Source organism: Misgurnus anguillicaudatus, chromosome 8, assembly GCF_027580225.2.
Source record: "Misgurnus anguillicaudatus chromosome 8, ASM2758022v2, whole genome shotgun sequence".
In the NCBI taxonomy this organism is placed as follows: domain Eukaryota; kingdom Metazoa; phylum Chordata; class Actinopteri; order Cypriniformes; family Cobitidae; genus Misgurnus; species Misgurnus anguillicaudatus.
The window spans coordinates 19793913-19806706 of record NC_073344.2 but is presented as its reverse complement, the minus strand read 5'-3'; the positions used below and the strand labels follow the sequence as shown (position 1 = coordinate 19806706).

Below are 12794 nucleotides of genomic sequence, written 5' to 3'. Positions count from 1 at the left end.
CGTTGCAGCATCAGCCTCCGTTCACAGTCCACCCTCCCTCGATAGTGCGCTGTACGTAGACTAGCTGGTCGACTGACAGTGTCATACAGCACGCAGCCCATCTATAGGCGGATGAGCGGCTCAACCTCCGTATTAAAAGCCTGTCGGGTGATGATACACAGTCTGCGTTGAAAGGATTTTGTCGATGAGGAAAACACCGTCACATGGGGTCAACGCGATCGCTTCCTGCATCGCGCCACCGCTCCGCTTTTGCGCGTTCGTGTCGTTAACATTTCCGCCGCTATAGATGTCGCATAGTATTCAATTGCAATGATAAGCAAAGTTAAGAACGCCATGTCCTCGCTGGTGGGCGGCATCATCCCGCACGGCCACCATCATCACCAGCAGCACGGAGCCGCGCAGAACGACGGCACGGACGCGCTACCGCCGCGCTTCCCGTACGGCAGACCCGACTTTCTGGACCTGACGCAGGAGCTGCTGCAGTACTCCACCGAGCACGCGTCCAGGCCGGTGATCATGCTCAAACGTGACAGCAGACTGCCGTGGAGGACGGGATACGCCGAGTGAGTTTTGTATGTCTTTAACGCGCGCGTGATTGTTGATTGAAAACGATGCGGTTGCAGTGACGTCATTGGCGAAGAAGGTTGCATGTCACTCCTAGTCAAGGGCAAACGGCTTATCATCATTATCATCATGTTAGAGAAGTGGATCTTAACCTTTTTGACTTCAGTGCCCCCCATTGTCCACAACAATATTTGAAGCCCCCCAGACCCCCAGAGATTGGCATGTTCTAGAATCTTAATTTTTTGGCTTTTTAAATGCTTTATTGGGTTAACTTAAATGATTTTAAGTCTCCTGGTTGAGACAGTGCTCTTGAGTCAGCTGGAATGCTTTATTAAACCAACAATGACGTAGTAAACCCTTTACAGGATATGATCATGTAAACATAGACATGCGGCATAGGGCAGGTTATGCACCTAGATTTGATATAGCAGTCATTCACTGAATGCATCTAGTAGTGCTGCTATACCATGTATAGTGCCACAGTTCAGGACCGTTTTAGTGCAAGACATTAACATTTTACATTTACGCATTTGGCAGGCGCAAGTATCCACTCAAAGCCTAAGACGAATTGCTTTCCTTTTTTGTAAGTCGCTTTGGACCCGCTAAATGCCCAAATGTGGATGTAAATGTAAAGCAACTTACAGTGCATTCAACTTGTACATTTTTGTCAGTATGTGTGTGATATGCATTACCATTTGTGCCACAGATAGACTCATGCGTGCCAACTTTTTGCCCAACCAGAACTTTCAGACAGGGTTTCCATAGGATCTAAAGTGGGTACAATGGGTAGGGTAGCTGGCACCCATAGCCGACTAAATATAAATAACATTGCGAAACCAGAATACGAAAAGAGCAAAATGAAACATTTTAGGCCATATTACACAGATTTATGCTTTGATGTGAAATAAACTTCAAAATTTCAGTTTTAAAAATGCAAACTTCAGCGTTATGCTTCATTTGTCATGTTGAGCTGTTTTAGATGCAAGAACACATCTTGTGCAAGGCTTTTCCACTTGTGGTTAGAAACTAAAAAGGGAATTTTCTAGCTTTCATCAGACATGGTCTGCCGCAGGAAGAACAAGGCCTGAGTCTGAGTTGCACGCAGTGCCCAAAATCTAAACAACAAATATGATTTGAAATTACACCCACAAATGAATGAATTTATGACCCTGGAGGTTTTGGAAAGCTCTATTTATAAGTTCGCCCTGAAACCTTGGGCCCAGCAGCTGTCACTGTGTGTGTTTTGTTTGTATGCGCTTGATAAAAGATAGGAAGAGTTTGAGGAAGGGAGAATGAGCCAGAAGTGGCCCTGGGCAATAGTGAAATTAGCCCAGTTAGCCTTTGGTTATTTCATGTATTATTAACTACAGCACAGGAAGAAAAACTTTGTGTAATGGCAGAGTGCATTCTGAGCATTATTGTATTCAAACAGAGCTTGTGGCTGACTGCTTTAGCAAACGGATACATATATTATGATGCACATTATGCTTACATTGATAGTCCGTATTTATGGGCATCTGTTTACTTTCGTCTTTATTTGATTCATGATTGGTCATGATTTGATTGTGCAAATATTTAACCACTTACAGTATTAAAGGCACAATATATAAGATTTTTGCATTAAAACTACTGTCAAAGTGTACATTATCCCAAATTTTTGGGGAGTTCCACCTCTGTTCTCTTATGACCACTTGTCAATAGCTGGGAAATGCCAAAATTTCCCTTAATTTGCAAAAATTGATGCTCACTTGAAGTGTTTTTTTACTTATGCGAAAAAGAGTAAATGTGAACAATGGGTGATGGAAACGCATTTGCCGAATAAATTCTGACATAGCGAACATTAAACCCATGTGATTGATTGTCTAGCTGTATAAGCTGACGTTGTTTTTCCTATATATGGGGCTCGACGTCGTCGCAATGCCCTTGCTGCTAGTGCATGCATTAAAAATTCAGCATTTCTTCATCTGTGCACAGCATTCAGTTTTGTTAGTAAATTTATAACTTGCCAATCGTAACTAAATTCAGTCCTGTCTCCATTTTCTAGCCGTGCCTTATTTTATTTACTGTTGGTAACTAGGTAACCAATACCACCGTCATGCGCTCGAACAATCAGTCCTTCCAGAAAAATGCGGAGTTTTTTTGTGATTGTTCCGGGCAAAAATCCATGATCCTGCGGCACGTTATCTTAAATAATGCGATAGAAAATGCGGGATATTTATGCAATTTTATGCTATGAAATTGTGGGAATTTGCAGCTTTTCAATTATGTTCATGTCGCGTAATTACGTCACTTCATAACGTTTCCATGGCAACAGGGGACATAGCTGCTCCTGTGTGAAGTAAATGCAACATTTTTCAACTTTCTGTTAAGATATATGTGACTTTTTGGTGCGAAAATGCGGGGATTATGAAATCATGCATGCCCCGCATATTTTGCGCACGGAAATCTGCAATTTATGCCGCGAAAGTGTGGCGTATTTGAACAAAAACCGGGCCCCACATAAATATGCGGACTTTGGCTGATCATGCATTGAATCATGCGATCGCATAATCGCGTTTTTCTGGAGAGACTGAACAATTTGATGGAAACGCACTTAATTCGCATTTGTTTTTCTTTTTTTGCCAATTTAAAAAAAGATTCGCCTTACGTTTCGATGGAAACCCAGCTATTGTCTTTCATGTCCAGATTATTCTCAGTTTCTGCTTCTGTTGCCATCAAAACCGTAGGTGGATTTTAACTTCATTTAGTTTTGGGCAGACCAGTCGCACGTGACATCAAAGTATCATGAGCATAATTCCAAAGCAGTACTCTCGCAATAGTTTTATGTCATGTCATTTCGATCAATCGGTGCAGTGCTGCATGCGGAAGTATGCAGAAGTAGTAACGTCTAGCATGCCGCTTTGTGCTGGCTTCTATCAAGCTACACTGTGGGGCTTACATTATAATGTATGGGGTATAAAATTAACATCTTTATGAACATCATTTGTGAGTCCTGTCGGATCAATCCTTTTGACAGTAAAGGTGAAGACTAGAGCCCGACCGATTTATCGTTTTGCCGATTTTATCGGCCGATATGAGCATGTCGCAGATATATCTGTATCGGCGTATAAGCCGCAGATATGCGCCGATATGAACGTTTGTTACAGAACACATTAAATGCATTTGAAAGATGTAAGTACTTGTTTGTCCAGCAGAGTGCGCCATACTGGTTGCTAATGGCGACCCAGATCACTCACTGTAGTGACACCAGCCAATCCCCCACCCCCTTCACTTCAGTTCAGTCAGTCAGTCTCTCAGTTCAGGTGGCATGGAAGCAGTCACGCAGTGTCTTCTTCGCAACATTGTTACACCTGGTATTAAGACGCGCTTTGGTCGATTGGATTATAAATGGACAAGAGAGACGCATTCCCGCTTACATTTGGTGTTTTTAATCCGTCTCTTTGTCGACTTGCAAGTTAAAACGCAAGCGGGAGAAATGACGCGAGACGGAGAAATGACACGTTTAAACTACGCGCAGCCGTGCACTTATATATCACTATATGAGATTACTGCTGCTTGTGTTGTTAGTTAACACGCTCATTTCAGAGCAATTGATTCAATAAGCTCGCGCAACTCTACACCCTTGCTAAATAAAAGAGGCGGAGCGAAGACGCTTTAGTTTTATAAAAGTCTAAAGTTTGCACGGAACCCTGGGTTTGTGTTATAAAAACGTTGTGCACAAGCACAACATTAAACATAGCGTACATTAGTATGTGCTTCGTCAAGCATTGTCTTCGTAACTCTGAGTGGCTAACAAATTTGTGAAGTACACAACTTACTGTAAAGCTAATATTAATCAATGACTTCATAAGTTTCTCTTTATAACGTTATTCTCGTCAAAACTGCAAATGATGCAAGTTTTATGTATTTTGTTCTCTTTGTGTTTTAAAGCTATTTATAATAAGTCAAGTTTACTGTTTAGTGCACTGATATCCAACTAATTTTGGATAATAAAGTTTATTGTTAACTTCTTGCCTATAGTACATATCTTTGTCACATCAATATAAGTGTTGGATCACCACATTTGTGAGTGATCACCACATTTGTGAGTGATCATTGCATTGCATTGTATTTATTCATACAGTATATTATGTTAAAGTATATAGTGTATTCTATGTACAGTACTTAGTATAATATACTGTAGTATATACTGAACTATAATATACACATAAAGAATATCGGCCGATATATCGTTATCTGTCTTTTTTTACTCCCTAATATCTGTATCGGCATCGGCCCGAAAAAACGCATATCGGTCGGGCTCTAGTGAAGACTACAATTCCTATCATTCCCACTCTTTAACAGCGGCATCAAGCTCCCACTGCCTTTGTGGTTTAGCGACCTCTAGCGGCGAAAATTACATATTGTGGCTTTAACGCAAGTTAAGTTATAATAGTAAAGCAGCTTTAATAGCAAAAATAAAAAGCATTACACACTGTAAAAATTAAAATCTGCTCTACTTATTTTTATAAACTTAAAAAAAAAAATTAAGTAATTTTTTTATATTTTAGGTTACTTTAGGCAATTAGGTTACATTGAGATACTTTTGTGATATGGTTGCGTAACAAAACCAGTTTAGCCAATCAAAATTAGCCCAATGAACCCAGCCCGAACATCAAAATGTGCCTCTCCCATACATAAAATACCTTTTACATGCACTTTTATGCATAACACAATTACTGTATACACTGTTTTTATAAATAAAATCATTATGCTGATGAACAAAATCCGTCTACGTTCAAACCACGATAATAAAAAGTAGCTACATTTTATAAGTAGCCCAAATCTGCGAGAAAACTGCAGACTTGGCAACCCTGTTTTTGGTATATATGTGGTATATAATATATAAAGAGTATTTTACAGAATGCCATACTAGTACCATGGTACATTTTCAGAAAACCATGGTATTCAATAGTACTGTTTAATAGGTTTATATTAGTGTACTGCAAAACAATACAGATATGTCACACAGTATTGTATTCACAACCAAATTCGTCATGCACACTTAACTATGACACTATTTAATTGAACTGATATTGGGCTGTAGATTTGTAGATGACAATACTGTACATTTATCCTTTAAACTCCATTAAACACACACACTCTCTATAATGCAATGCTGACTCATCCACTGTGGCTCGGTCAGATTGGCTTTTTATGAACATTGTGCTGCCAAGCTGGCAAAGTCGAACAGCAAGTACCACGACACAACAGCTGAATCTCTGTCAGATAATGCAATTGCAAGTGAATTATGTCCCTTGGCATTTTGCACGCAGACGATGCATCAGACGGGATGGTATTTGGAGAGAGTTTTGGACGATCACTACTGTTTCTATCATCTTACCATATATGCACAATTTTTACCACTTTCTTATCATACAAGACGACTGACTAAATCAGTGTCACACCGCAACACATTTACTCTCTATTCTTAAGCACAGTGGGTGGAGGTGCAGAATTGCTCATCAGGTTTTTCAGGTTACCGTGTGTTGCAGCAATCCTGGCCCACGACGCTGAGATAAAACGACAAACATTTATACAATGCATGGCTCCAGATCACTTGTGAAATGTAATTGTCGTTGTACATTGATGTTTGAGGAAGGATATTTGATTTTGGAAGTCATTTCCTGTTAGGGCGTCAGAACCAGATTATGAAAATAGATTATGTTTCGGTCTGTGATCTGTTTTGGTTTTAAAAGGTCTTTGCCGTCATTGTAACAGAAAAAAGCAACACATGTTTGGGTTTCATGATTATTTCTACATTATATTGCTATGCTATTAAACTTTTCGAACAATTTTATTATTCACTTTCAACACACCATCTTACGTAATTTACTAGGTGGCTATAATTCGTACGACCAAATTCGTACGTATTTGTACCATTGGTATTCTCATCTATGATGCTGGGTTTAGGGGTGACGTTAGGGGCTTTTATTCTAATAATCGTAAATTTTTGTATGATTCACTTCGTACAGTTCATACGAATTAGCCAACTCGTAAAATACGAAAAATTTCCAGTGAGATCGGGTTGTCTCTTCTATATATAACGTTTTAATGGGCCGCTAACGTATGTGTTTTCAGCAATATAAATATAGTCTCTTGTGTTGTATCTGTACAGTTTCAGCTCAAAATACACCACAGATCTTTCATAATAAGTTGTTGAACATGGCCATTTGTGGCTGCAATGAAAAACGGGTTGTTTTTGTGTGTGGTTCTTGAAATGGGTGGGGCGTAATCAATGTGACATCATATTGATAGGGGATCCCCACAGCCTGTTTTGTGGGATTGTTGCGGTTTAAAAGAAAAAAAGATGGATTTGTATAATAACAGGATATTTTTGCGCACACACACTCCTAAAATACATTTAAAAATGCATTTTCTAGGATGGGGGTATCATCTGAAATGAAAAACTTTATATACTGAAACAGGCATTTTTTTATGTAAAAACATTGTTTATTTCCTATTCGTCTGGAAAACCTTGCATGTCCCGTAATGAGACAATAACTGTGTTTCCTAGAGTGCCAGATCAATGACTTGTAACCTGATGCTGTTCTCATTTCTAATGTACTGTCTAGTGCACACCCATCCTGCTTCAGCATCCTATTCGATGTTTATAGGTTGCTAGTTGCTGTGTTATTCTTGCTAATAAGGTTTCAGTTTTTGTGGCAGGTTGCTGTTTTTGGTATTGTTGTTACAATAGTTTAGTCACATGATCTATGGTTGTCCTTTTTATAAATACTCTGGGTAGACAAATTAATGTGCTTCTGAAGTTCATTTCATTCTTTCATTTAAGAAAGTCTTATGTGTGTTAAAGCCTAATGAGGAAGAAACAGTCTTAGTTGTAAAGAAATCATACTTGTGACTTCAGATAAAGGAACTTGCTACAAGGCGACGCTTCCTCTTTTGAAAAGCTTACAGTTGGCCTTTGTCAGCTGAATCGCAAAGTAAAACCACAGCATATTATATATATAACTAATCAACTTACATCTTAAACTAAAGTTTTGCATGTGTTATGTATAATTATGCATAAATAATAACCAAGTGGTAAACTCATAAGGCTGGTTTCTCGGACAGGGATTAGCTTAATCCAGAACTAGGCCTTAGTATAATTAGGAAATATAACAGGTTTTAACAAACATGCCTTACTAAAAACATTACTTTTGTGCATTTTGAGGCAAAACAAAGTGCACTGATGTATTTTAAGATATGGCAGGGTAAGTTGTTTTGAGTTTGGACACTCTTACATTTATTTTAGTTTGGGAAACCGCCACTTAGTCTCAAAAATGTTTACATGACTCATTCTGTTACACATTTAATAAAATTAGAGGAAATGCTGACAATGATATTCAGTTAAGAATTAAAAATGGCTGTGTTCTTAAAGCAAAAGTAAATTTTCTTAAAAAATCCAGATAATTTACTCACCACCACCATGTCATCCAAAATGTTGATGTCTTTCTTTGTTCAGTCGAGAAGAAATTATGTTTTTTGAGGAAAACATTCCAGGATTTTTCTCATTTTAATGGACTTTAATGGACCCCAACACTTAACCGTTTTAACGCAGTTTAAAATTGCAAAGGACTCTAAACGATCCCAAACAAGGCATAAGGGTCTTATCTAGCGAAACAATTGTCATTTTTGGCGAAAAAAATAAAAATATGCACTTTTAAACCACAACTTCTCTTCTTCCTTCGGCTGTGTGACGATCCAGTGCGACCTCACGTAATTGCGCAATGACGTTGAAAGGTCACGTGTTACATATGTGAAATGCACATTTCCGGACCATTTTAAACAATAAACTGACACAAAGACATTAATTAGTATCATCCGACATACAACAACGTCAGAACGGTCCTCTTTCTCCACACTTGTAAACACTGGGGCGTAGTTTTGCATACGTCATCCGTGACCTCTTGACGTGATGACATATTGCGTGAGGTCGCGCTGGCACGTCATACGCACGGAAGAAGACGACAAGTTGTGGTTTAAAAGTGCATATTTTTAATTTATCTTGACAAAAATGACAATCGTTTCGCTAGACAAGACCCTCATGCCTCGTTTGAGATCGTTTAGAGTCCTTTGAGATTGCAGTTTGAGACTGCATTGGAACTGTTGGGTGTTGGGGTCCATTAAAGTCCATTAAAATGAGAAAAATCCTGGAATGTTTTCCTCAAAAAACATAACAGCTTCTCAACTGAACAAGAAAAGACATTAACATTTTGGATAACATGGTGGTGAGTAAATTATCTGGATATTTACTTATCCTTTAAAGCAGGGGTCGGCAACAGGCGGCCCGCGGCCAAAAGTGGCCCGCCAGTAATATTTTCTGGCCCGCCGGATTAATTTGAAATCCGTTTTTTTATTTTTTTTTAATCAGACTTTTTTATTTTAAAATAACAGTTTACAAAAATGGCCCCGTGTATCATTCCTTCATTAGTTTTTTCAAATCAAAACCAAAAAAAAAAAGAAAAACGACTTGTTTTTCTATTATTTATTTCCTGAACTAAAATCAAACGACTCGTTTTCTGAATGTGCGCTCAGATCAAAAATAACAAAAATGAATGAAAACGGGTTCGGACGAATTTTAATTGAACACCTTAGCAGACATATACCAATGAAATAAATGTAAACAGATCAGGTACTAACAGATTACATTTTAATAAGGGTTTTAATAAGGGTTTGAATAGAAACCATGCTTTCCTGTAAGTCTCATTCGCTTACAGTCCGACTTTTGAACTTTTTTCATTATTATTTATTCGCGTATAAAACACTGACAAATAATATGTATTACCTGATAAAAAAATATTTGCGTAGTGGACAAGTTGCCACCGGCTCGCAAGAATGTCCTGAAAAAATGCGTATAATAGCTAGTTTAATCTTAACCGGCCGCTCTTTCTCTCCCAGCGCATCCGCGATCATAACTGTCATTAGATTTTGAACATACTTCTAAAACACAATCAATCAAATAATTGCAGAGGTTTGACTTCATGAATCATTTGCAAATTTACCTCGTAAATCATGTCAATGCGTCACGCGTGAAGACGTTAAACTCTGTGACATCGCAAATTACTGAAAAGTAATTGCAGGCTTTTAGAAACCACTACAAAATATGATAAAATAAACTCTTTTACTGCAGTAATATTTTAACTATTACACTTTTAACGTAGATTTTAAAGGAATCTACTGTTCTGTTCTGTTACTTGAACTTGGGGCTCGAGCCCGACCTAAGGTTCGACCTGCCTTCGAGAACAGCAAGTCAAGTTCGTTTACCGTTAATTATTAAGACTAAGTGGGCAGGTAAATTCGTTAAAAAATGAAAGTAATCCGCCAAAATATGGTTTTACATGTCTATTAAAATAAAGCCATTATTAATTTTCCTAACGCATAGTTCTTTGATCTTTACCTCCTTTTAAAAATAAATTTGGCAAAGGAGGATTTTCAGCAATTTGTTTGAACAGCAACTCTGCAACCAATGGTTTCGGTTTATGTTGGTTAGAAATTTAAGTAAGAGGCTTTGTCCTATTTAATTTATTATTTATATTTCATTATTTTTTCTGTGACATTTTTTCTCTGCTAACAATACAATGTTAAAATAATATTTATATTGGCACGAACACAATTTTTGTATAACATTTATAATTGTAATAGGCTACTTCATCTCTCTTTTTTCGTTAGAGACATTGAATTTGAGATTCTGGGAACGAGATCTAACGTTAAGTTTTGCGGACCCGTCAGGTCGGGAAATAAAGCGGGTGAACACAGAGTGTATTTTAAGCGGTTTTTCTGAATAGAACCTTGTCGGAGCTGGACAAAAAGCGGAGACCTCCTTAAACCTTAGGTGTGTATGTGTGTGTCCCGGATAAATATTAATAAAAAAGGAATACAGTTCAAAAGTCGGACTGTAAGAGTCTTTCATGAGAGCATAAATGCCTGTAATATGTTACCACTAATAGTATCTGTTTAAAATGATTTAATTTATATATTATGCCTATAAAGGTGTTAAATAAAAAATTGTCTAATCCAGTAATTAATTTTTTATCTGAGCACACAATCAGAAAACCCGTGGTGGTTAATTTTTTCATTTTTGTTTTTAATTTAAAAAACGATTGAACGAATGATACACAGACCCATAACCATGTTTTTAGCCATTTTTAATGCCGTCTTTCGTCTTTTAAATAGGAAATAAAGACAATGTTTCTTGACAAAAGATCAGATAGCCTATACTAGGCTAATTCAAAATAAGACGTAAGTGTGCCAACAGCAGTTGGCCCGCCATCTACTGGCTAAAAAAAATATTGGCCCGCGGCCAAAGTTACTTGCCAACCCCTGCTTTAAAGGAATCGTTCATCGAAAAATTTAAATTACTCCAATTTACTCAACTTAATGCCTTCCTAATGTATATGACTTTCTTTCTTTAGCCGAACACATTTAGGGACGGTTTTCTGGACAAGGATTAGACTAGTCCTATACTAAAATAAATGTAAGAGCTGTTCAAACTGAAAAAAAAACTTGCAATGACATATCTTAAAATGCATCAGTGTCCTTTGTTTTGCCTTAAAATGACCACAAGTAATGTTTGTAGTAAGGCATGTTTGTTAAAACTAGTTATATTTCCTAATTATACTAAGGCCTAATCCTGGTTTATGCTAATCCATCTTCGGGAAACCGCCCCTTAGAGTTATATTAAAAAAATCTTTTATACAATAAAAATGCTTCCTATAGTCGGTCTCAGCAGCAACCACATAAACAAACGGCTTTTGTGGACTAAACGCAACTTCCGGTAGACTTTCACATAGAGTCCTTTTACAGTAGTTTATTTCTGATAATAAGGGAAATAAATGACAAGTAAATTATCTTTGTTCATATATCATAGCTAAACCGTATCAACTTTTACACTGAGCTAACGTTAATGTGTAAAGTTAAAGTATACAATGTTAGTTCCAGTTCCTTAAATTCTTGCCTAGCTGCCAAACCTCTCCGCACAGTGATCCATGCGTGTCGTCTCCCCTCGTCTTCGGCAAACCAAAACATTTCATTTTTTACAAGGTATTTCATCAGTTTAGCCACTAGTCAGACTGATAGATAAATACAAACCGGAAGTTCAATTCGGTTCAGGCGTGTAACCACAACAACGCAAGTTGGGCATCCGATGAAACCGTCTAGTAAAGCGACCGAATAGAATCTGGTTTTCTGAAACCCATCCATCATCAGAATTGATCATCAAGAGAATCCATATGACTTCGGTGGCTTAATTTATGTATTTTTCATTAAAACGATACTTTATGAGAGAAAACCATTTGTATTTTGAGCTTATTTACCAATCGATAAGCCTTGTTTGAATCTAAACACACGCAAAAATGGCAGCACGGTGGCTCCATGTTGGTAAGTAACCACAAAAGAACGAAAAAGCAAAAAATATGAGCTACTTCTTATTTTCCTGTGAATTACTTATTTAACTTGATGGACAATAGTAAATTTTAATTATGGATTTCTGATGCTTCTTCAGTAGTAAGCCTTTTTTCTGTATTTCTTCTTATAATTTAGTGTACAGTACATCTAAAGCAGTGTTTCTCAAACTTTTTCAGCCCAAGGACCACTTTATCTTCCAATTTTTTTCTGAGGACCACCTAACAGAATCCCACTCTAACACTCCCCCAAAAAACAACAAAATAGGAAGGATATGCTAAGTTTAAGTTTAACATGCAACTGTTTCAAGTCAAAAACTAATTTTTTAAAAACAAATGCAATGCTATGTTCAGAAATTATTATATGAATTTTATTTCATTAGAAAAAGTAAATGTGAAATGAGTTGCAGCTTAATACGAATAACAAACTGCACATGTGAAAAAAATGCAATTTAACATACTATAACAGCCTAGGTCCCACTTAATGTCATTCCAAAGAGCCATTAGTTTAAAACTGAGATGTTGGTATATGAAGTCTATGGTTGTAATTATGGTAATAATAAAATACTGAAAAAAATGTTCCCCTTAATGTACAATATCACTGAAATTACAGGAATTTTACACATGAACAAAAACTAGTACATAAAAACTAATAGATCTGTGGATTTTAGCTACTTTCAGTTTGACGCTTGATCTTTTATTTTGAGTCCTCTTTGGTTTAGCCACCGATCCATTTTTACGTTATCAAAACAGAAAGGCAAGAACTGATATCACAGTTTCGCAAGTGCA

General features: G+C 37.3%; 1 protein-coding gene across 1 annotated transcript in view; it reads left to right on the top strand.

The window, feature by feature from the left end:
- ppm1j (protein phosphatase, Mg2+/Mn2+ dependent, 1J) overlaps positions 1 to 12794 on the top strand; it is a 32570-nt gene continuing 19776 nt past the window's right edge. Inside the window, exon 1 of the mRNA XM_055213474.2 lies at positions 1 to 563. Coding sequence (XP_055069449.1) covers positions 310 to 563 — 254 coding nt within the window. The 5' untranslated portion in view covers positions 1 to 309. The remainder of the gene's footprint in view (positions 564 to 12794) is intronic.